The following is a 25,949-nucleotide window of genomic DNA, read 5'->3' on the forward strand; positions in this document are numbered from 1 at the left end:
ACTGCTTTGGGCCTCAATTTCCTCATTTGTATATAGCAAGAACTCTTAGTTCTAAAATCCTATTTTCTGCTAAGTTCTAATGTAGTGTCTGAAATATTGGTGCTATACTGTGCTTTGTTAGGCATTGCTCAATAATTAACTAAATTTTATCTTCTTGGAAATTGTCATAATTATGGAGAACAGTGAGATAATAAGTGGTTTTACTTTCTTCCAGATCTTTGATGATGCGTACAAATCCCAGCTTAGTTGTGTGGTTGTGGATGACATTGAGAGACTGCTTGGTAAGTAATTACCTTTCCCATTGTACTATCTTTGCCTTATTATACTAATGTCTCACAAATTACAAGAGAAAAATAACGGGTATTTATAAACTCTAGGGCAATAGAAATACTTTTCTTATAAGGAATTATGCTATCTGTTATATCTGAAGTCAATGATGGTATTCATGTTAAATATGCCTTATGACGTTAACACCATTATAAACTGCTTTCCTGTAAGGGCCCACACCTCATATTATTTTGTTTATTCCACAGAGTTCCCTGCCCATAATAAATGATTAGTAATTTCTATTGATGGATATATTTGCTATTTAATACCTCTGAGCTGCCTGTACCCCAGAGTTTCCACTTGGGAGAAGCTGCAAGTTCTCTTGTACCTCAGTGTCTGTTTTATAAGAATGAGTCACTGTTATAATGCATTTATTCCATATTTATCTAATTTTTGCAATGAAATAAAATGTACCTGTTTTATAAGAAGAAAGGCTGTTCCCTTCCTTACTTATCTCATAGAGTAATTACGCAAACAAAAATGGGATAACAATGTTAAAAACATTCTGAAAGTTAAAAGTGCTCTACAGTAATTTTTAAAAATATAGATTTACCATCTCTTATATTGAAATGCACAGGATACAAAGATGAAAAATAAGACAGTCCCTGAATGCAACTCATAAGGTGTAATCTTCCAGTAAATGTCAGAAAAATGTTGTTACTTACGTTTTATTCCATTGCAAAAATTAGATAAATCTGGAATAAATGTATTATAATAGTGACTTGGAATGCTGTGTAACTGTATTGAAATTGAACCCACATGGTGACTTCATAAACTTCTGAAAATACTACCTAAAATCTGAGTAATCCCTTCTTCAGCTATCCAAAATGGTGTAGTAATGATTTCAAGTTAACTGCTCTTACCACATTTGCCTCATGATTTTCAGACTTGCTTTAGGTCCTCTGTTATTTATTTTTCTTGTTTCTTAAAGCAGTGTTTGTTATAAAGATATACCTTTCTGTATAAAGGTGTATCTGAGGTCTTCTTAATTTGATAGTTTTATTTAGTGACGTGACCTAGGGTTTTGGTCTGCTGTTTTTGATACATTTCAGCCCAGTTTATAGGATTATTTCTTTAAAAGCCTTTAAGCACAAACTCATAGCTCTGTGTAAATTCCTTTATCTAAACACAATTGAGATGTGTGGTCATAGCAACACTACTATGTCAGGAATGTGTGCCCTCTGAGTATATTTTCACTTGTATGAATAGTTATTATCTGTACTTGTTTGTTAATTTATTCGACAAGTAAGCTGAGCCCTTACTACTGTGTTAGAATTATTAGGGTCAGAAAAAATGCGTAACATGCTGTCGTTATAACATAATATTGGTGAATATTATCATAAAGTAGAATATATCATGTGTTCTGGATATTCAGAAAAAAGAAAGATCACTTTTGACTTCAGAGGGCTGTTGTCTGAAGATAGTTCTAAGCACAAGGCAAGGGTGCATACATATGCAGTATGCAGAGGAATCCAAGGAAGGGGGATTTATGCTGAATCTTGAAGTTTGACAGAAAGTTTTAGAAAGTTCTCTGTTCTTCACTGTCTGAGGACCAGTCTTGGTGACCCTCCTATCATTTCAGTTATATTGAAGTACCTTGCTTAGATGATTACTTGCCATCTCTCCCTCTATTCATTTTCTAGTATGCTTTGTTGCCTGTGAGCTTACTGTATGACCATGATTTGCAGTAATTTCTTGGAAACAGTTGGTAAATCACCTGGGGGCTTTTTCTTCCTTAAAAAAAAAAAACAAAAAACAACTGTCTCTGACTATTGGACAAAGATGTCTATCTGAACTCAAAATAGGTATTTAGAAGCTTTTAAAAAAATTTATAGATGAGAGTTGTTATATAATGTTTTAAACATTTAAGTTATTGGATATATTATTTTTCTAATTATCATAGTTGCATGAAAGTTATTTAGGACTGTGTTTACTTTTGATGCAGAAAAACCTGAATATTTGGACTATGTGCATATGTGTATCAAATCCCTAAAACATAACAATGTTTTTCTTCTAGATTATGTACCTATTGGCCCTCGATTTTCTAATCTGGTATTACAGGCTCTTCTCGTGTTACTCAAAAAGGCACCTCCTCAGGTAAAAATAATATAAAAAACATTTTCACAGAATTTGTCCAATATATTGCATGTAATGGTGCAAATAAGCTGCTAAATAAGCAAGCTATCATACACATTTCAAATTATGTTGTGGTCATGGAAAAGTCATCTAGTCTCACCTTCTGTTTTAAGGTAAATGATTTCTTAACAGGGAAATTTCCTTTCTAAAGATCCCAAAATCCTAGTTATAATTAGTTTTGTTTTTGTAGCTCTGTGAATTCCCCAGCATATTACACATCCCTAGCTGCCTCCATCTTCCATGAGAGTTTATGATATTCCTGTAGTAGGGATTGAATATACATTCCCATTTGTTTTGTTTTTCATTTCATAGATAGTTTCCTAAGAATTTGTATTTGGGGTTATTCATTTTCTGTAGGCAATTTTTTCTTTTTCTTTCCTTTTTAAAAAGAAAAAGCTTAGTTAAACACTAAGCTTGAATTATTTCTCTTGTATTGTGTGGCACTTTTGAGGAGGGAGTTCATAGTCAGGATCTTTGTTCATGTGGTTGCATTTTCACTGATGTGGCTACTGGAGATTGGTGATTTTGATAACTAATTTAAAAGTAATCTATGAGGGTTGGTTAAATATGTTAATTATGTAGAGGCTGCCAGAGCATGTTTGGCTATGATACAAGACACAAATTCTATTGATTGATTTTGTGTACTGTAACCTTTGAGAAATGCCAAAGACAGATACAAAAGGGTTAAGCACTAACTTGAAAAATATCTTAATGTATAGATGGCAATCTTGTATTTGAAGTTAGAGATATTAACTAGGCTGTATAGAGAATATTTCACGTTAAGTGGGTGAATCTGCTTTTTAATTTAACTGTTAAAATTGTATGTGTGTGCTTGTGTGTGTCAGAACTAAAAGTGATGCACTTGTCTTGATTTTCAAGAATTTTTTTGTTTTTTGTTTTTGTATTTCTAGAATAGTGAAAAGAAACATAAAGTGTGACAGTCTTGAAAGTTTACTGCATATATGCATTGTAAGGATTTTGTAATCATTTTTCCATAAACTATCATTCCCAGTAATCAGAGTTTTATTAGTTCATCCTAAAGCTGAAATTAGAAAAGTGAATATATTTTTCCCTTCTCTGATTCCTTCAATAAGTAGGTAAATAGATAAATCTAAAGTTGCTGGAAAAGGAGCGCCCAGGTGGCTTAGTCAGTTAAACATCTGACTCTTGATTTTGGCTCAGGTTATGATCTGAGAGTCCTGAGATCGAGCCCTGCTCTAGGCGCCCCATTCAGTGGGGAGTCTGCTTGCCTTCCTCTCCCTCTGCCCCTCCCTCTGCTCACACACACACACACACACACACATACACACACGCTCGCTCTGTCTCTGTCTCTCTCAAATAGATAAATAAAACTTTAAATAAAGTTGTTGGAAAAAAGTAAATAACCTCAACATCCATATATATCACAAAATGAGTCCTTTCCTATGATATAGCATTTTAAAAATTATTAGAGGGGCACCTGGATGGCTCAGTTGGTTGAGCATCTGCCTTCAGCTTGCGTTGTGATCCTGAAGCTGGGATTGAGCCCTGCATCGGGCCCCCTGCTTCTCCCTTTCCTCCCCACTCATGCTCTCTCTCACTATCTCTGTCTCTCTCTGTCTCTCAAATAAATAAAATATTTAAAACAAATCTTTTTTTAATTATTAGATTGGGGGACTTTCTCCAGGCATTTAAATTTATATCTTATTCAGTCTTTAACTAAAAAGAACCTATGCTAAAAGCTGTTGGGAGAAGAAAGAATAATTTTTCAATTATATTTTTTAAACTGCTTGTCCTTTACATTGTTAAATATATTTATTTAAACAGGAAGACATCCTCTAGTTGAGAATTATTTGTAAATCCAAAATAGATATGAATAGAAATAAATACAGCATATTAAAAAAAGACTTGCAACATTTTGTTAAAGAGTTGGGAAGGGGATCCCTGGGTGGCGCAGCGGTTTAGCGCCTGCCTTTGGCCCAGGGTGCGATCCTGGAGACCCAGGATCGAATCCCACGTCGGGTTCCCGGTGCATGGAGCCCGCTTCTCCCTCTGCCTATGTCTCTGCCTCTCTCTCTCTCTCACTGTGTGCCTATCATAAATTAAAAAAAAAAAAAGAGTTGGGAATAGGGATGCCTGGGTGGCTCAGTGGTTGGGCACTTGCCTTTAGCTCAGGTCATGATCCTGGGATCTGGGATCCAGTCCCGCATCAGGCTCCCTGTGAGGAGCCTGCTTCTCCCTCTGCCTGCATCTCTGCCTCTCTCTCTCTCTCTCTCTCTCTCTCTCTCTCTGTTTGTGTCTCTCATGAATAAATAAATAAATCTTTTTAAAAAAATAAAGACTTGGGAATAACTTTCCAGTTTGTAAAAATAATTGTGAAATTCTTGAGGAAACGAACATTTTCTAATGTTTTAAAATCTTACTTACAGTGTCTTCTGGCACAGGTTCATACAGATGTACTTCATGAATAACTTATTCAACAAAAAAATATAGATAACTTGCTTCTTAAGATGTTTCTTTAGTGTCCGCTTATTTTGGTGGGCTTAAGTATTTTGTGTTGTTATAATTTATATTTGGTAAGGTATGATTCAAAAATAAATAAATTTCAAATGGCCAATAAGAACATAAAAAGATACTCAACATCGTTAGCCATCAGGGAAGTGCAAATCAAAGCCACAGTGAGATACCACTTCATACCCACCAGAATGGCCATAACCAAAAAGTCAGATAATAAGTGTTGCTGTACATATAGAAACTGGAACCCTTATACACTGTTGGTGGGAATATAAAAATTGTGCACCCTTTGGAAAATAGCAGTTCCTCAAAAGATTAGAGACAAAGCTATAATATGACCCAACAATTTGGATACGTACCCCATAGAAATGAAAATATATGTCCTCACAGAAGCTTATAGATATGTTCAAAACAGCATTATTCATAATAGCCAAGAAATGGACACAACCTAGATATTCACAAATAAACTATGGTATATCCATACAATGGAATATCATTCAGCAATAAAAAGAAAACAAATCCTGATACGTGCTACAACATGGATGAACCTTGAAAACAAGGTTTTAAACAAAAGGAGCCAATGAAAAAGACCACAGATTGTTTGATTCCATTTGTATGAAGTGTCCAGAACTGGCAAATCTGTAGAGACAGAACCTAGTAGATTCATGGTTGCCTAGGACCAGGAGGGGTGGATAGTGAGAATGAGAGGTGACTGCTAATGGGTGCGGGGTTTCTTTTTGGGGTGTTTCACATGTTCAGAAATTGATCATGATGATAGTTGTACCTGCTGTAAATATACTAAAAACCATTGACTAACACACTTTAAATCAGTGAATCGTGTGTTCTGTGACTTATATCTCAGTAAAACAGATGCTTTAAAAAAGAGAGTGATTGAAAAGCTATATAATTGTTGAAAGGAGGATTATAGGGAAAGCTGGAAGCAAGGAGTGAGCATCTCCTTGCTAGGTACATGGCCCAGTTTGGGAGAAGTCCTAGCAACAGGGATTGGATCATTCAAAAGGGATATGGAATGAATTTCTCTAAGGACTGGAAAGGAAGGGCATTGGAATATGTTAAAATCCAAAGATAGATCTGGTTACCTTAGTGAGTGGAAATCACTAAGTGATTGGAAATGGCAGAGATTCTCTTTTAAGGATTACCAGCCTGTCATTAATCAGAATGTGGTGACTCTGGCCTGGACTGCTGGATGATGCCCTGCTGTATAAATAAGTATGTCAGTAGCAGGAGAAGTTAATGTTTCAGATATTCCTAGTTGACATATATTTAACAAAATAAAAATGTGCTTTCTCTGTCCCACCTTGCTTTTTAAATTAGTATGTATTCTCTCAGGAGAATAAGGGAAATTTTTCAGGCTGATCCAGTGTTGAGGATATTTGTCTTTCTGAAGTGGAAGCATTCACTTCATCAAACCATTATCCATGTAGGTTTTTCAGATGTTTTCAATTAAATATTAAAAGTGTATGAATCTGAGTGTTGTGGAGCTACCTAGGTGGTAGAAAACTATTGTTTTTAATCACCATCAAGAAAACAGAAGTTGAAGGCATTTTTCTTTAAAAAGAGGAACTGTATGTGTATACAATAATCATATCAGTCACAGAATCCTTAATATTCCATTTGTTGTAATTCCAGCTTTCACACAGAAAAATTATGTGTGCATGTGTGCACATGCTCAAATAAAAGAATCCCTTCAGGGGCACTATGTTGTTATGTATCTAGATATTCTCTTTTCTCCTCCTCCCCTCCCCCACGCCCCTCCCTCATTGTAAATTGGCTTATTAAAACTGGCTCACAAGCCTTCTTTTTTTCCCTTTGTGATTGCTTTGGTCCTGGATTTTCAGTGTAGGACTAAGAATTCAAGTCAGATTTCAGTTACTAGGATAATTTTCTTTGAATTTTAAATTTTTTGAAGTAAATGCATAGATTTTTAATGAACCCAGTATTCAGTGGGTTTGCTTTAAATTTAGCTGGAGAGTTAATTTCATGATTGATTTATTAGCCCTTTGAAAGTATAAAAAGTGGTATCTGTAGTTCATGAGGACTGAAAAACATCATCACATTTTGTTTAGCATCTTTTTAAAACCAATTAAAAGCTTTTCTAAAATGGATTGAACAGGAGAAAATAAAACATGTTCCCTAGGTCTTTATTTCAATCAAGTTGCCCTGTGTTGTGCAGGAGAAGAGATCGAGGGGGGGTAGAGCACTGAAAAGGGCTGTCCCAGCAGGGAGCCGCGCCGGAGAAAAGGGCTGCTCTGAGAAAGCCCCCGGCCTGCTTCATCTACATGCAGAGTCACACAAGGCATGGGGGTGCTCACCGGCACCACAGAGGTTTCACATGTGCTTCCCTGCTGATTCCTGTGAAAAGCTAACAATTGGCTCGGAGGGTAAAAGACCACTGCAGTTCACCCTCCCCGAGCTGGATGTACAATTTGTCCAGTGTTAGGAAATGTCCGGCTTAGCAGTGAGAGGCTTGAAGACACCCCTCCTTCCAGTGAGATTCCTAAAGCTGGCTCTTTTACTCAGTGACACTGGGCTCTTTTCAGGTTTTGCAGATTTATGGAAGTTGAGGGGAATGTGCTTTTCAACATGAGGAGGATGAAAGCCTTAGTCTTAATGTCAAGGAAGAAGCAGTAGGAGCCATAAGGCCAGGTAAATCTTCCCACAACCTGCAGCACCGATGGCTTTATGATTTTCCCCATAGAGCTCTTCTGACACCTTATTTTTCTTTTTGGGAGACAAAGTGCCCGAAAAGGAACTTCTCAAGATCTTAAATGACATGACTTCCCAGTTTCCTCAACAAGTGCAGGAGTAGTTAAGCCCATTAACCTGACTGCTTCGGTGCTAGGTTTACTTGATACGTTGGGGAATCAGATTGGAAGACAGCATCTGTAGCTACCAGAATGGCCTTGTAATTTATGGAGAACCCATTCTTCTTTGAGTTCATTTTAGTAGTATATAGAAAATGGTAGCATCTCTTGAGGTACTTGGGTAAATGGCTACCTCTACTCTCAGCTGGCCAGAAGTGCAGTGCCCCCACCCAGTGCCACACAGCACCACCCAGCCTTCCCCAGGGTTGATAAGAACTGATGTCTTAGTCCACCTGTAGCTCCTTTACAGCGTACCAGTTAGAAAATTCTTTGGAAACTGTAAACTCTTACAAGAGAAGATCACTCTGAATTCATAGTAATATTAGTGAAGTAGAATTTAGACTTAACAATTGTTAGAGTTTCAATTAAAGTAAAAGTTGCTGAAAAAATAACTTCCTCACTGCTCTGGCACATAGGAATATTACCTAATAAGAAAGAAGTAGGATTTAGAGCGGGGACTGGCATCACATACCAATAAAAAATATAGTGAGCTGCTAGTGGGAACTTAGCAGGTGGATTTGTTTGTCCCATGGATTTCATTTTAACATTACCAGTCTCTAGACAGTATTGCTTTTTATGTAATTCTGACACAACATCTGAGTACAGTCTTACTTCAGAGATGTTATTAGGAAGTCTTGATAATATTAAGCAACTCTTCAGCCTTTGGGTTGCTTCAGCGAAATAAGCAGATAATGGAAGAGACTCCAAATTGTGCAGGCCTAAACACGAGTATCTCTCCATCTATCTGTTCAAAATTAACTCTGGCTAATGACTACAATATGACTCAATATGATGTATAACCACTTTAGGAAAGAGGTGTAGTCATTTTGCCAGACACATTAATTGTAATCACTGGTGTGGTGACTTGTGTATTGGACTGCTTTGGTGAGGAAAAGCTGTATGCCAGTTGACAATTTAGTGGCCCAGTTTTTCCATTTAATTAAGTCAGTGACATTAGATGGCTACTGTATTTTATAAAATTCTTTTTTTTTTTAAGATTTTATTTATTTGTTCATGAGAGACATAAGAGAGACTGGCAGAGCCACAGGCAGAGGGAGAAGCAGGCTCCATGCAGGGAGCCCGACGTGAGACTCGATCCCGGATCCCCAGGATCAGGCCCTGGGCTGAAGGCGGTGCTAAACCGCTGAGCCACCCAGGGTGCCCTATAAAATTCTTTATGCATTGCTTAGCATATAGTAGGTTGTCTCAGTAAATTGAATATATGTATTACATATATAAGTAGAATGATTTTAGATACTTAAAAACTAGTGAAAGAAATTTGGTGAGTCCTTTTATAAAACCTTGCTATGGATACCCACTGGATAAAACCATGTTTTCAGGGGTACCTGGCTAGTTCAGTTGGTAGAGCATGCAAGTCTTGATCTTAGGGTCATGAGTTGACAAGCCCCATGTTGGGTGTGGAACCTACTTAAAAAATAAATCAAGTAAATAAATAAATACACACATTTTAAAAAACATGTTTTCAAAACATATTTTGTGTGGTAGAGCCCATCTATAATAGGTATTAATGAATACAAAAAGTTATGGCATGTATATACCACTTTCAGCTAACTCAGAATTAAATATCTAAGTTTAATCATCAGGGAACTGCTAATGGTGCTGAGACACAATGTTTTCTCACTGCCAGAATGTCTTCACCAAGCCCCATTGCCTTAAATATATTATTGTAACATGACAGTGTTAGAAACACATTGACTTTAGTACCATAGTATTCCACAGTGCCATGAGTCTAGTTGTGAGGACCCTGTCTGCAGAACTGACTCTGTACTGGAGTCAGAAAACCTGAGTTTGAGTCTTAGTTCAGTCCACTTTGAACTAGTCCCTTAATATCTTTGTGTATTTCTTCACCTGTAAAATGAGGATAATTCTCCCTGCCTTACCTATCCATTGAGGGCCAAATAAAATAATGTATAGTGAAGTCCTCTATAAACCTGTGGACTACACAGATAGAAGGTATTGGTACTTTATTATGAAAAGCATAGAGTTACTGAACAGTAGGAATCTGCCATTGTCCACAGAGATGCCATTTGTAAAGGATTGATTTATAGAGTCGTATCCTAACATCTTCAAAAAGATAATGGGTGTTCTCTTGATTTGAATATTCCCATTGCTTGGGGCTCAAGGGTTGACCATCTCTGATTCTGTTTGTTCCTGTTTTGTGACTGTTTCAAAGTTCTTAGAGGGTCTACTGTTTCATTAAGACTATTGTATGGAACTAGACATGTATTTTCCAGTTTGTTTAAAGAAAAGAAGTGCATTTAGATAGTCCACAGAATCTTTTTAGCTTGTAAGATAGGAAAACTAAAGACTGCAACTGCTATATGTGGCAGATGTCATAGAAAGTGACAGGCACAGCCTATGCCCAAGCACAGCTTCCCTCATTCACAATACTGGGGAAAAAAATAAGTATGTCTTGCTTCCCTATACCCCATGTGCTGGAATTTAAAAGCTTCCTAAGTACTTTGGTCTGAGAATTGGAGATCCCTCTTATAAATGAAGAATGAAATAGAGACAGGAATTTCAGGACTCAACAGGGTAAGGAGTAGAGGAAGGAACAGGGCTTTTAGCCGTTGTCAGATCCCTGAGGACACTACCTATTATGTTTATCTTCAGCCTCCAAGGACTCCCTACCTATTTGCTTTTTCCCTGCAGCCATCTGTTGATTATGACTAAAGCTCCTCTTTTCTTGTAACCCAAGGTAGAACAGAGTAGTGTAGCACAGCTTCTTTGCTGCTCTTGCCCCTGAAACAAATACACAGATCTTTGGACATTTCCTAGGGCTTTATACTGCATGGTGTAACAACTGTTGGGTAAGAAGAGCCAATAAGAGGAATCTTACAAAATGTCCAGAACAATCCATCAATATTCCTGATAGTTATTGGGATACAGGTGGAATGAGGTATTGATCTTTTTAAGTCACTACTTGATCTATAGCTACATCTTCATCTTGACAACCTTCCTTACTTCATATTGGGGAATGGAAATAGTACTTCCACAAGGCAGACTCCAGACAATCTGTGTGGCTCTGCCTTTTCTTTCCTTTTTTTCTTTTTTTAAATCATTTAGGCTATGTGGATGATAATATTTACTACGAATGGGTATTTTGAAGATGGTAGGTCTTAACTACACATAGAACTGGCATTGGCAGTGTGAATAAGAGCACAGGAGTTAGAATTAAAAGACTTAAATTTGAACCCAGTCACTTCTGAGCCTCAATTTTCACTTTCTAGAATAGGAACAATAGTGATATTGAAGTTGAGAATGTGAGAATTAAATAAGATAAATGTGTATCATAGTTCTCTGTAAACTGCAAAGCACAACTCAGTTATTAGTTTATTATTCACTTCAAAGAAAACTCTAACTCTGTCTTTCCTCACACACAAAATATATAAAACCAACAGAGCAACCAGCCCATATCAAAGGAGCTCGGCTCCATGTGGCTGCTGCTGGAGAAACCAGACCCAGAAATGCTGAAGAAAGAGCATAGCAGCTTTCTCTGACATCCATCTTGCTCCTGCAGCCCCTACCTGCCTTGGACAGCCCTGGGGCAAGTGGAAGAAGGGGGCCAGTTTCCAGAATAAGAGGGACAATAATGGGAAGGGAGGACAGAGAGAAATAACCAGGTGACAGCAGTCAGATGGAAAACTCTGGCCACTCAGCTAGTGACTGTGTCAGAAACTGCCTGCATAACTGTCAAGTCACCTTTCACTTAATCTTGAGTTGCTCTCTGAGTATGCTATCAGTCAAAGAAAAAAGGACTGGGGCTGTGAGAGGGTAATACTAAAATTATTTCTTGTAATTGCCTTTATATCAACAGTCCCCCAACTTTCTGAATGCATACCCCCGCCAGTAAAAAACAAAACAAAAACCATTTGAGCTTGTCTTTCCAACATTTTAATACATCTCTTGTTCTATAAGATGATGTTCATTTTAAAACATATAGAAAAAGGATAATTTTTTAAAGAATGCAGTCAAAAATAAAAATAAAAGAAAGTTCTATTATTTCTCCATCTTAAAGGCACCTACTATACCCCAGATGGTAGTATTATAGGTGATTTTTTCCACCTTATTTCCTATATTTTATAAACTTTTTGACAGTAAGCATTTATAACTTTGTAATCAGGAAAAAAGAAAAATTTAAAGTGTATACTGTTTTCACCTTTAACTAGCAGTAAAGAACTGTCAAAATTCTTTAATTCCAGTCCTTCCAACTGATTTGCTGTTTGCCTAATAGAATTAAATGTAGCTTTGTCTCTAAGCTTGTCTATGTGTAATTTTTTTTTAACATTGTTTTTTCTTTTAAGGCTGATTTAATTTAAGGTCTGGTCTGTAAGACACCCTGTGGTCCTGAGAGGAAAAGTGTGAAAGTGTCTCATGCCTCTCACAGTTGTCCTTGGAGACCCACCTGGCATTTAGCTCAGTGTTGTGCTCTTCCAGTGGAACTCATGATGCTGGAATGCCAGTGTGACCAAGGTTGACTAAGATAGATGGTGACAGTTCTATTACATTCTATAGAAAGGCAGTGGGAACGTTTTTTCCCCATCCAAAAATATTTCTTTTGATATGCAAGTTTGAAATATTACTTTTTAGAGTTGTACTTTTACTAGGATGTACACTTAATAAGCATTTCTTCCACACTGTAGAAATAAAGAATGAATCTGACACTTGTATGTGCCCTCAAAGAGCTTATAATCCAGAACCATCTGTTCAGTTGTGCAGTTTGTGTATAAAGTGTGTCCAAGGTCAAGTGACAATTGAGAGTTAACATTCAGCTCATATCCTGCTCACCAAGCCATCCACCTATGTGTGCAGATGAGGCTACATCTGCTCTGAGTGGGGTTGCTGGATATGTAGATACCAAAAAAAGACACCTAGTTAAATTTGAATTCCAGAAAGATTGTCAAATAATTTTTTGGTATATCTGATGCAGTGTTTGGGGGCATACTTTTATTTAAGGCTTTATCTGGCAATCTTAGCCCTGAGAGTTACTCATACAAGGTGCTGGGGCTTTAGAGGATGGGGCAAGGATAGCTGCATGCTTCTTGCTAGTTCATCTACCTTCTAAGGGTTTTGTTTTTTGTTTTTTACTTAACTGAGTACCCCTGTCATAATCCGGTGAGGGAGAAAGATGTGTAAACATGATGCATCTCGTTAAGTTTTGTAAGTTGTGTGGGTTCTGGTGGACTGTAAAGGAAAGCTCCGTTTTACGGAGAAAATCTGCAAATGTTCCACAAATAGTTATTGGTCTTGGTCTTGAAAGATGAGTAGAATGGAGGTTTAGCAGGGCTGTTGTGCCACGCTAAGTAATTCCAGCTCTGAAGCAATGGGGAGAGATAATGAAGGATGTATCTATGCCAGAATCAGCAAATTTTTATTATTTATTTATTTATTATTTATTATACCCTAACTGATTGGATATTGAAGCATATGTTTTGTGTATAGTTACTTATCTCAGGCTTCATATGGCACATTCAGTTTCACTGGAGATAAGAATAGAAATTTGTAAGAAATTAAAAGCTTTATTTTTTTCAAATGATGGAAGTTTAACCTCTTTAAATATCTATTATGGTTATATTTTAGCCTTTTTTATTTTTATTTTTATTTATTTATTTTTTTAACTTTAGCCTTTTTTAAGAGGAAAAAGTTGCTCATACATTTTTGGTCTGAACTAAAGTATAATAAACACTATTTTAAGAATAAGGATAAAGGGAAGCCTGGGTGGCTCAGTGGTTTAACGCCACCTTCGGCCTAGGGCGTGATCTTGGAGACCCAGGATCAAGTCCCACGTCGGGCTCTCTGCATGGAGCCTGCTTCTCCCTCTGCCTGTGTCTCTGCCTCTCTCTGTGTGTCTCTCATGAATAAATAAATAAAATCTTAAAAAAAAAAAAAGATAATTAGGCTACAGATCTCTTTAAAAGAAAAAGAATAAGGATCATTACAAATCATAATCACATAGGTCAGTAATATCATGGATAACAGCAGAAACTATTGGAATGTATACAATTTTGCCCAGGTAGTCATGAAATAGGTCCAATGTACCCTATTTTGTTTTTAGTTTTTTGTACCTTTTCTTGTTCTTAATGGTTTTGCTGTTAGCTGTTTCTTGCAAAATCCCATTGAGTTGTGTTAGCCTTCCCGCCTCTGATGGTTCCCACTTTTCCAATTTGCTGCTTCTAGTCAGCTGTGAACTAAAAAAGGCAACCACTGGGACACATAAGTTATTTGTAAAGTAAGAATAAACACAAGTGCTGGAGGAGCTTTCCTGTGAACAGGACCACATTATGACTTACATGGGCCCCTTCCTCCATTAAAAAAAAAAAAATTATTTTCCCACTCTTGGTATTTAAAACGCTTTCTTGGGGTACCTGGCTGGTTCAGTGAGTGGAGCATGTGACTCTTGATCTTAGGGTTGTAAGTTTGAGCCCCATGTTGGGTATAGAGTTTATATAAAAATAAAATCTTTAGGGGCACCTGGATGGTTCAGTTGGTTGAATGTCCGACTTAGCTTCACCTCAGGTCATGATCTCAGAATCATGAGATCAAGCCCCATGTCTGGACATGGAACCTGCTTAAGATGCTCTCTTCTTCTCCCTCTGCCCCTCCTCTATCTAAAAAAATAAATAAAAAAACAAATCAAATCTTTAAAAACAACAATAACAGAACATTTTCTTTGACCTGAAAGTTCTGTTTTCTTCTGATTTTAAAAGAAAATAGAAGGAGCACCTGTGTGACTCAGTTGAGCGTCCAACTCTTCATCTTGGTTCAGGTCTTGATCTCATGTTTGTAAGTTCAAGCCCCACTTTGGGCCATGCTGGACATGGAGTCTGTCTGTCTATCTATCTATCTATCTATCTATCTATCTATCTATCTATCTATCTATCTATCTATTTGTAGGCCCTTCAAAGCTTTATGGGTCCTGGACACTGTGCCCACTGTGCCTAAAGATAAAGTGGCACTTGCAGTGAGTAAAGTCACTTGAATATCACTTTGTTTTGGTCCTGTAAGTTAGAGGATTTTTGCTTATTTCTTGGTTTTGTGTTTTGGGTAGCTGAAATAGTTCAGCAAATTGGCGTCCGGTTAAGTAAGGGCTTGTTGATCCATGTTCTGAAAGGCTGGGACCTACAGGAGGACATGGAATTATGTCAGGTTAAGTGAAGGCAGCATGTAGAAAGAAGGGAAGTTTTGAAATATCTTGGACACAAGAGATCATTGCAAACTGGTGGCAAACTCTGGAAAGCATTTTAATAAAGAAGAAGGCTATGGGTAAAGGTCACAGAGGTAGAAATTAAATGAGAAGGAAGAAGAAAATTGACCTGATTGGAGCACGGAGGTCATTGTGGGGCACATCAAACTAAAAGTCAAGAGAGAGAGGGAAACTTATTGTAGGTACAGACCTGAGGATTTTGGATCTGCTAATGAATCCATGGTTCTCTTAGCTCAGTTTCAGATGAGAGAGTGTATCTATAAAATTATTCCTTTTGGCACTAAGAATACTGTGGCATGGTCAGTACAGTTTTATTTTCTTAATTTAAACTTTTCTCCTGAGAGCTCAGAGATCATAATTTCTATGTGATGTGTCTCCCTGACTCATTAAGAAGAGATCAGCCATTGCTGATATGAGTTAAAAATTGCACAGATGAGAACAATGGACCACAAAGCATAATGGAAATATCTAAGAGGCCTGAACTCTAGCTTCAGCTCCCTGCCTGGATATAAAAGCTATGGATAGGTCACTTCACCTCTCATCCCAGGTTTGTCATTTACAAAATAACCAGGGGAGGACTAGGTAATCTTTAAATGAGGTAACCTTCAAGAGCTACTCAAGTGAAAAATCTGATGATTCAGTGTCTTTTTCACAAATGGATACTAAAATATTCTGTAATACCATAAAGTGGTCTGTTCTTGCCTATAGTAATTATTTTAAATTATTTGAGGTGAAGTTTCTCATTTCATATCTAATCTGCATCATGAATTCCCCTCCTTATTGTCCTTTGCCCTGCTAACAGCACCATGAGGATGGTTACAAAGACAGTAGACTAAGAATTTGCTTCAGGGTAAAATCTAATGGAGAGTTTAAGTGTAGTTGTCTGCCTAGTTGTAGCATGATTTATTTGAAACATCCTTCCTTTGGTATTCAACTTAAACATTTAACCACAAAAAAAAGTTGCAGACATTTGAGCATGAGAAATCAGAAATGCATGCAGAATATCCAAAGGACCCAACCTCTCCTTTTTTGTCCTTACTCCTGGTTGTGTTTTAATGGTAATCAGTCTTCTCCCTCTTTTGGGGAAATCAAGAGTTGTAGGAGATGGTTAATAATACTTGTTTCACTAGCTTGAATTAATGGCTTCATTAATGAATCTCATCTTTTCCCTGTTAGAGAAGTCTGTATTATCCAGTCAATAGCTTAACTATTCATTGATCTGTTGATTAACTAAAAGAAAGATGATAGCCTTATGGTATCTACTTAGGTTGTAAATGAAGCATACATGTCATTCATTCTAGCTTATTTTCTTGAAAACTTGTTAAAGCATTCCCCATTTGGGGCTCCAAGGTATAGACTCTAGTAGATAGTTGTTTTCCTATTCAACATTTGGTATAACATGCATTTTTCCAGGGCCAGAAGAGAGAATATAACAAGGAAGGAGTGATCTGCACCCTCAAAGCCTACAGTGAGATCACCATTCATTCACTCAACACAAATTTATTAATTCCCAGTATCTACAAGGCACAACACTAGCTCCAGATATATCAGTAGACCCAAACAGACAAAAATCCTGTCCTCCTGAAGGAAGACCAGCAATAAACGTAATAAATAAGCATTTATGTTAAAAGGTAATCCATACCATAAGGAAGAGAGCAGGATAAAGGGAACTGAAGAAGGAGGAGTCTGTGGTTTTAAATGGCACAGCACAGGGGGTTGTGGGGGCCCTGTGAAGAGGTGACATTCAAGTAATGCCTTGATGTGAGAAATCATGTGGATGTGTAAGGGAAGAGCAATCTAGGTGGAGGGAGCATAGGAGTATCTTCTGTGTGCCAGACATGTTGTGTTAACAACCACAAGGACAGATATGAATAAAACATGGCTCCTACCCCTTTGTTGGTTGACAGACTAAGAACAAGATTCAGACTTGTGCAGTAATTCAAATAAATGCAGTGATAAAGTTGTACAAGAACTATGGTAGAGGGGATCCCTGGGTGGCTCAGCGGTTTGGCGCCTGCCTTTGGCCCAGGGCGCGATCCTGGAGTCACAGGATCGAGTCCCGCATCCAGCTCCGGCATGGAGCCTGCGTCTCCCTCTGACCGTGTGTCTCTGCCTCTGCCTCTGCCTCAATCTCTCTCTCTCTCTCTCTCTCTCTCTCTCTCTCTCTAATGAATAAATAAATAAATCTTAAAAAAAAACTATGGTAGGTAGAATGTTTTTTAAAAAGTCTGTGTTGAATAATACAAACTAAGTAAAAATATGTGAAATTCTTCCCATTTCATGAATGAAGCTAGGGTAAGTGGTGGACTAACGCATGGCTTACTGGGAACGCTTCTTCACAGCCCTGCCTTGAACTGACCTCTCCCTCAGAAGCCTCTTGCTGCGGCCACTCGCTCTCACCCTCTGCCACAACTCCTGGAGGGGATGTTTGATCTTTAGTTCAGGCTTCATCTTGGCCTCGTTGGAACCCTAGTCAAGCTCTCATTTTCCCCTCAGAGTGAATCTTGGGAGAATTCGCTCTCTGTGCATCATTTACTGTCAGTGCCCTATGTTAGGAGGAGAAGGATTTGCAGGCATCCCACACTCGCCAACCCAACCTAACCCTGATTTAACCATACTGTTATGGAGTCCTGACATCCTACACAGAGGATGCTTTTTCAGGTTCCCCTCACGACCATTCATTCAGGCTCGTACCTCCTTTCATTCTTGCCTCTTCCAAAAGATGCCACTTTCCCAATCTTCTCCCCCATTCCCCTTGCCGCCCCCCCCCCCCAGCACTCTATATATGTAGGATTTTTATCCCAATTTTATGATTCAGGAGGAGACGGGTACTCAGAAGTTTAATCTACCCCAAATCACATAGCTCTGAATGACAGAGCCGGTCCTTTTGCTACTGCACCAAGCCACCTGTCCATCAGGGGACTTGCCTCTCCTCCCTTGCTGTCTGCCAGCCCTGGGCTTGGCTTAAAAAGGATGTCGTGTGTGTGTGAGATATTGAGGTGAAGGTGCACATCCTTCCTGGACATGCTGACGTGTTCAGCCCGCACATCATTAGTGCCACAGCTTTCCACAGACCCCTAGACCATCCTGCCTGGAACCGCCAGGATCCTCTTTCTCGTCTTCACTCTTCTGCCTCCTCAAGAAACTTCTTTAGTTTCCTGTTGCTTTTTATATCAAATCTCCTTCCTTAGTTAAGCATTCTGAGTCTTCCTTTCAGTGGCTGCCCACTCCCCTCTCTCTAAAAAGACTACATTTTCAGCCCTGAGTGCTCTGGCTCAGCTGCCTCCACCACCCACATAGGATTTAGTAGCATTAGAGACCCATCCCTTCTCCTTCAGGGCCTCATCTTTGTCAGTGTCTCTGCAGTACTACAGAAATCATCCTGATGACCCTGCTCCAATGAAACAGTCCCCTTATGCTCTGTCCCCTCAGTCATTATTAGTTTGTGTTGGCTCATGTATTACTTGGTACTGGTCCCTGCATTTGTATTTGCTCTTCCCAGCCAAATTATAATCACTTTGAAAGCACAAACCAAATCTCCTAATTCCATAAATACCTGAAAAGAATAAATGCTTGTTAATGGTCTGATGGACTAGGCTTTTACTTACTGGGTTTATAAACTCTTAACATTCTGAAAATTTTCACTCTCAGAAAAACTTCAGATTCTAACAGAAAATAAAGTTTAAGGCCCCGGCACACAGCAGGTTTGAGTTGCACTTTTAAACTCACTTCTTAATCCATTTCAGGGTTCCCAATTGTTCACAGTTAATTCTTCTTACTGAGGGTGTATTACACTTGCTCAGCATTGAATGATATGGAAAGAATGGCCTTTCTTTACTGCATAACTGACTTTACTTTTGTTCACAGGTTAAAATCAGCCCTTCCATTTCACTGCAGTATTATATCGGTGGCATTTTTATTTAAGAAAAAAAGCTTTCTTCCACATGAACTTTTGTTACAAATCAGTTTATTGGGGCCAATCAATGGGCAGGACCTATGAAAGAGTGTGGATTATCTGGTTAGTCCTTTGTGTGGCAAAAGGCTTAGATACTGCTTAGTACTTTGTTCATTCTTCATCATGTAAAGAAGTGTTTTTTTGAAGGATCAACACCTGACTGAGCCCTGCCTTTTTCATGGTAATGTTTTCACCTGAGTTGCTTCTTATGGTACCAAGAATTAGTTAACTAATACTTACTTAACCTTGGAACAATGTTTATCATAATCCGATTGGCAGATAGTCATTTTATTTAGGCCTGTTTCTTTATTGTATCAGGAACTAGCAAATCTCAATAAAGAGTATACTGGGAACAGTTTTTTTTTTCCTTCAAATAAATTATCATTCTACTTTTTTTCTTTCCATCAAGGAGTATGTTTCCGTGCTGTAGACTTAAGACTAGTAGCCACACATTAACGAGTTGGATTTCCCCTCTTGGGTTGAGCTCTACTTTTATTTTTAAAGCTGGCTTTCCTATTACATGCTGTTGGCAGCTTTTCATCCAAAATGTTCTCCAATATGATTTATTACATTAATACACTCAGTTGTTTTTTTCATGATAAAACTTCCTCATGAACATTACCACTAATTAATAGACAAAATGACCCAGCACAATTTAATTATTTGGTAATGATTTTTGGTGTTTTCTTAAAGATGATGCTTTACAAGTCGAGGCCTGAACTTGCCTGGGTCATGACCTCTCTGCAGTGTTTCCAGTCTTGTTAAACAAGAAGTAAAGCAAAACATAAATTAGTGTTTCCATTATAAGTTGCTCTACACTTCCCAGTCTTTCAACACTCAGAAGAGCATAGTCACTGTTGACATAAGACAAAGTTTCATTAGGAAAATGGCAATTCCAGCTTTCTGGAGTAACAAGCTTCTTCCCCAGTGCCATTCTTCTAGGGCCAGTGCATCACCCTCCTTGAGAAAACACAAGATGGGGGAGTGTGAATTATGGGGTATACAGAACATTCAAAAATTAAGGAAAAGGAGAATGAACAGTTGCCTTTCATTGTATTGAAGATGTATCAGCCAATGTGGCCATTAGCATCTGTTAGCTTTCAGGGATATGCTCTTAAGTTTACAGATGGAATTTGATGTTGAACAATAAGGCACCAGTCTTCTGTGATAGTAGAAATGTATACGTTTGTAATGTGTGTGTTTGTAATTACCCCAGTTCCCCAGTTTTTGTTTTTATTACATTGCCTTCAGACCTACATATTTCTGCTCCTTCTGGCTTGGAATATCTTTCCCCTTCATCTTCTAATCAACCTACTCATTCCTTAAAACTCAGTTCCAGAGAAAGAGCAGATGTTTCTCTGCCACATGTACCCTCCCTCTACCGTAACATCCTGTGCATACATAACACCTCCCACCTGTCCATAATGTATCATCATTATCTCTTTTGTAGATCTCTCTCTCTCTCTCTCTCTCTCTCTCTCTCTCTCTATATATATATATATATATATATATATATATATACACACACACACACACATACAGAGTCTATTCCACATTCATCTAGGAGCTTGATAAAGGTCTGTTGATAATGTGTTTGATTTTTAGCTAGTTGATTTCTTGAATGATAATAATGATTATCCTTCGATCTGTGTACTTCACAGGTATACTTCTGTCCCATAGTCTTTGCATAATCATATGTGTGCCAATCACTAATTGTGCCAGAAGGTCTTGACTTTGCTTCTTTGATATGCCTTTGTTTATATTGGTGCTTTTTCCATTATTGGCACCGTAGATTGACAAAAACTGTGACTAAGAATGAGAATGGTTGGTATGCCTTATTGGTAGTAGTGGTATGATGTTTACAAACCCCAAACTAAAATTGTTTTGGCATCTGATCTTCAATTCCTTAGTATCTTTTCCTGTGTTTATTTTAATTTTCACATAATTTATTTTCTCATTTATTTTAACATCCCGAGTTTCTAAGATCCATGGATAGGTTTAATGATTGTATTAAAAGGCTTATCTGTGGAGTGTGTACCATAAATCTAGTGACATAGTTTAAAATGCATTCTTCTAACATTTTACAAATAAACATTTTTTTAATGTGTTTTTCTTCATGAAGAAAAGCAGTATCTGGTTTTAGATTTTGGATCTGGCTTCCATCCCTGGATCCATCATATATTAGTTACTTGACCTTCAACAAATTACTTGTATCTGTGGGATTCAATAGCTTTATCAATAAAGTAGAGATAATACGAGTACATAATTCTCAGGATTATATGAACATGAAATGAGACTTGATCTCAAGAGATGTCATTTGCAAATAGAAGTAAATGGGAGTCTCCATATTGAATGATGAGATCCTCAGACCCCTTCCCCCATCTACTCCCAGTATGCTGGAAACTAGGCTTCATAGCCCTCAGGAAGGAGATTGGAAGATCTGACCTTTGGAGGACCCCCAATAATCAGCCAAGTCTTATCTGATTATCCTGTACTGAAGCCTTCAGACTCAGAGCTTCCAGTCATTAGTTTAACTCTTAAATCTGAATAGTCATCCAGCAATCACCAGATACTTGAGGGAAACCTCCAGTGAACAAATGGGAAAAAAGGAGCTCCAGGAAGATAGGACAAAGAGAACAGAAGAAAACATTATAAAACCTGTAATATTCACACAGATCTAAAATAAGGTATCGTATCCATTAAATACAATAGGATGTAGTTTAATAAAAAAAAAAGTATTCAAGAAACAAGACAGAGCTCTTAGAAATGAAAATATATTATAGAAAAAACTTAATATAAAGGTTGGGAGATAATGTTGATACTAACCCAAAAACTATTTGGTAATGTGTTGGAAAGAGATGAAAACCAGGAGCAAAAAAAAAAGAAAAGAAAAATAGAAGATCAGTCTTAGTAGACCAGTATGCAACTCATGGAGGTTCTTGGGGGGGAACCAAAAAAACAAAAACAAAACAGAAAAACACAGAAAATGAATGAAAAAGAAATATCAAAGAAATAATCCAAGATACTTAATAAAACTGAATCATTAGAGTTTTCAGTTGATTTATTTATTTTTAAAGATTTTATTTATTTATCTGACAGAGCACAAGCAGGCAGAAGGAGAGGGAGAAGCAGGCTGTCCGCAGAGTAGGGAGCCTGATCCCAGGACTGTGGGATTATGACATGAGCTAATAGCAGACATTTAACCAACTAAGCCACCCAGGCACCCCTAGATTTTTCAGTTTAGAAAGGACCCATCTAGGATTCCCTGGGTGGCTCAGCGGTTTAGTGCCTGCCTTCCCCCCAGGGCGTGATCCCGAAGTCCCGGGATCGAGTCCCACACTGGGCTCCCTGCATGGAGCCTGCTTCTCCCTCTGCCTGTGTCTCTGCTTCTCTCTCTGTGTCTGTCTCTCTGTCTGTCTCTCTCCTCTCTCTCTCTCTCTCTCTCTGTCTCTTATGAATAAGTAAATAAAATCTTAAAAAAAAAAAAAAAAAAAGAAAGAAAGGACCCATCTAGCACCAGCAGAATGAGTAAAGAAAGACTTAGCTCAAAGTATGTGATTTTAAAATTACAGAACTAAGGGTAAGGAAAAGGTCCTTTAAAAATTAAAAATAAAAAGTAGAAGCAAAAAAAAAAAAAAGTAGAAGCAAAGAGTCAAAATCAGAATAGCGTTAGTCTTCTAGCCAGCAACACTGAGAATTAAAAGACAATAGAGTAATGCCTTCAAAATTCTGGAGGGAAAATTATTTTTAGTCTTATTCTCTGTACCTCACTGAACTATTAAATATAGAGTGGACAATATTAGTGGTGGAATAAAAGCATTTCCAGACATTCAAAGTCTTTACATTTTTACCTTCTGTGCACCCTCTCTCAAAAAGTTATGGTACACCATGGAAAAGAGGGAATAAATGAAGTAAACGGAAGACCAGGATGTAGGAGATCTAACAAGAGAGAAGAAAGTTCTAGAACTATAGCAATCTGTTCAGATTGAGCTTTGAGAATACAGGACTCCAGGAGGGGGATTTCTTAAACAAACTTTAAAATTCCCCGACATGGGCAGCCCCGGTGGCGCAGCGGTTTAGCGCTGCCTACAGCCCAGGGCGTGATCCTGGAGACCTTGGATCGAGTCCCGTGTCAGGCTCTCTGCATGGAGCTTGCTTCTCCCTCTGCCTCTCATTCTCTCTCTGTGTCTCTATGAATAAATAAATAAAATCTTTAAAAATAAATAAATAAAATTCCCCGACATGTTTGCATGTATTGAAAAGATATTCATGGTTGTGTGTGTTTTTAATAGGTACCTGGGTGAAAATGGCAGTTATTAACTCTGATAAATTTAAAATATTTCCTAAGAAAGGAAATATAGTGGTATACTACATGGCTTAGCTGTCAATCATATTTATATAATCATGATAAATACTGGATATTAGCTTTTATTAAAAGACTATGAAATAACCACATTGGAAAGACAAAAAAAGGGCAAGTATTAAATCCCCATCTTCCATAATAAGTGGTCAATAAATAATATTTAAAACTGAAAACAAAAATCTAAAAATAGAGACACCTGGGTGGCTCAGTGGTTGAGAGTCTGCTTTTGGCTCAGGGTGTGATCCTGGGGTCCTGGAATTGAGTCCCACATTGGGCTCCCTGCATGGAGCCTGCTTCTCCGTTGGCCTGTGTCTCTGCCTCTCTCTCTCTGTGTCACTCTCATGAATAAATAGATAAAATCTTTCAAAAAAAATCTAAAAATAGTGGTGTAACCTTGATTTAAAGAAAAGGAGGCAAATACAAGGAGAAAAGCTAAGAATCTAAAATGATTGCCTTTGGAGAGAGGGAATCAGGAATGGTGGCATAGGCCTGCTTTAGTTTTTAAACGTTTTTTTCTATATTTTTTAGTTAAATATACACTAAATTTATATATTTTTGAGTTAAATATATACTAAATATTTTTAAATATGAAATTTAAAAACATTAAGTGACACAGTTATGTAAAGCATTTGGCACCGTGCCTTTCACAGCTAAATGTTGCAGAAATGTAAACAATTATTGTTACCCTATTCCTAAAAAAAAAAAAAAAAAAAAAGATTTACTTATTTTAGAGAGAGAACGAGTACAAGCGGGAGGAGCAGAGGGAGAGAGAATCTCCAGCAGACTCCATGCTGAGTGTGGAATCTGATGTGGGGCTCAATGTGGGGTTCAGTGCCAGGACCCTGAGATCACCACCTTAGCTGAAACCAAGAGTCAGTGCTTAATGGACTCTGTCACCCAGGCACCCAACCCTGCTCCTTCTGAAAAGCATTATAAATCTTTAGTAAGTGAGTGATACAGACTTTCTGTTCATTCATTTCCTTTCCTCCAATTCCCACCATTTGTATACCATGTTGGCCATGAAAAATGAATTACAACATATACTTCAGTATCTTTTTATTTGGTTTATATGTCTCCTTGACTTACTCATCCATTATATTATTGATGTGAATGACAAGAAGGAATTTTTGCCTTTCTTAATCATGTTCTTTTTTTTTTTAAGATTTTATTTATTTATTCATGAGAGACACATAGAGAGAGGCATAGACACAGGCAGAGGGAGAAGCAGGCTCCCTGTGGGAGCCTGATGCGAGACTAGATTCCAGGACCTGGGATGGTGCCCTGAGCCAAAGGCAGACGCTCAACTGCTGAGCCACCCAAGCATCCCTCTTAATCATGCTCTTGATACTTTTCTTTTGATTTTCATGGGGAAAACTATGAATTTATTTTCTTTTGCCTAACCATTTGCATTTCTGCAATTAAATGATATTGTTCAGGCTTACTCCAAGTTTCCTAACCAGTCTTATCCTGCATTTTAACACATTTTCTCCCTATGATCAGGGCCGAAAGCTTCTTATCATTGGGACCACTAGCCGTAAAGATGTCCTTCAGGAGATGGAGATGCTGAACGCCTTCAGCACCACCATCCATGTGCCCAACATTGCCACAGGAGAGCAGCTGTTGGAGGCTCTGGAGGTAAAAATGAGTCAGTGGATTGCAAACTGTCTATGAGAAAGGAGTTGGGGCTGGAGATAATGCTGAGGGGATGTCATGGACATTGCATCTGGTGCCTGGTTTCTGTCTAACCTAGAATAGGGCAACTGGGATATACCTTCAGTTGTTTCAGGAATTCGATGAAGAGATGAACGTCAGTGAAAGTAAATGAACCTCCCCTTCCTTGGTGTAGGCAGCACCCAGCCTGCCAGCAATGAATTATTCTGTGTCCACCATGAGTGATACATAAAGATTACATGGGCCAGAAACCTGGAATGGGTGAAGGGGAGCAGTGGGTGGCAAAGGAAGAGTAATCAATATGTAGAAAATTCGGTCATTCGAAATACCTTTCTGCTCATTTACTTGCATTTAATAAATTGGAACAGTGGTTAGAGACTTAGAGACTTTAGAAAAGCTACAGAAGTAAAAGGAACTGCTTTATCAACAAGTTCATAATATAGAAATGTTTCTTAAAGTTTTTGAAGATGACAAAGTTTACATTTTTAAAAACTATAACCTTCACTAAACTTTTGATTAAAATCAGTGTACACAATCACTTGTTGAGATTTGAGGGAAAAAATGTTAGGTAGTGATCTGTTCAGCAGTGGTAAAAGCTTCTTAAAATTCTCAATATCTATGCAGTGGGGGCTTACTCCCAACAAAATAGAAATTATCCATATGATAAATGTCTCCAGGTTACCTACGTGAGCAGCTCTTGTGCCAAGGTTGGGTAACAGTTAAATTTAGTCTCTGTTTTGACACATGTTAAAATTTTTAACTGATATTTATTATGGATTGAAGCTTTTTTTTCCCTCCACCCCTAGCAATCATATCTCTAAATTATAATAAAGGTCTCTTAGAAAACAGGATTTAGGATACCAATTTTCACTTTCATAATTGTACCTAATGGGT

General features: G+C 37.8%; 1 protein-coding gene across 1 annotated transcript in view; it reads left to right on the forward strand.

The window, feature by feature from the left end:
- Positions 1-25,949, forward strand: part of NSF (N-ethylmaleimide sensitive factor, vesicle fusing ATPase) — a 144,791-nt gene that overhangs the window by 112,889 nt on the left and 5,953 nt on the right. Inside the window, exons 16-18 of the mRNA XM_072781373.1 lie at positions 215-281; positions 2,345-2,424; positions 24,885-25,019. Coding sequence (XP_072637474.1) covers positions 215-281; positions 2,345-2,424; positions 24,885-25,019 — 282 coding nt within the window. The remainder of the gene's footprint in view (positions 1-214; positions 282-2,344; positions 2,425-24,884; positions 25,020-25,949) is intronic.

This window comes from Canis lupus, chromosome 16 (genome assembly GCF_048164855.1).
Source record: "Canis lupus baileyi chromosome 16, mCanLup2.hap1, whole genome shotgun sequence".
Lineage (NCBI taxonomy): Eukaryota > Metazoa > Chordata > Mammalia > Carnivora > Canidae > Canis > Canis lupus.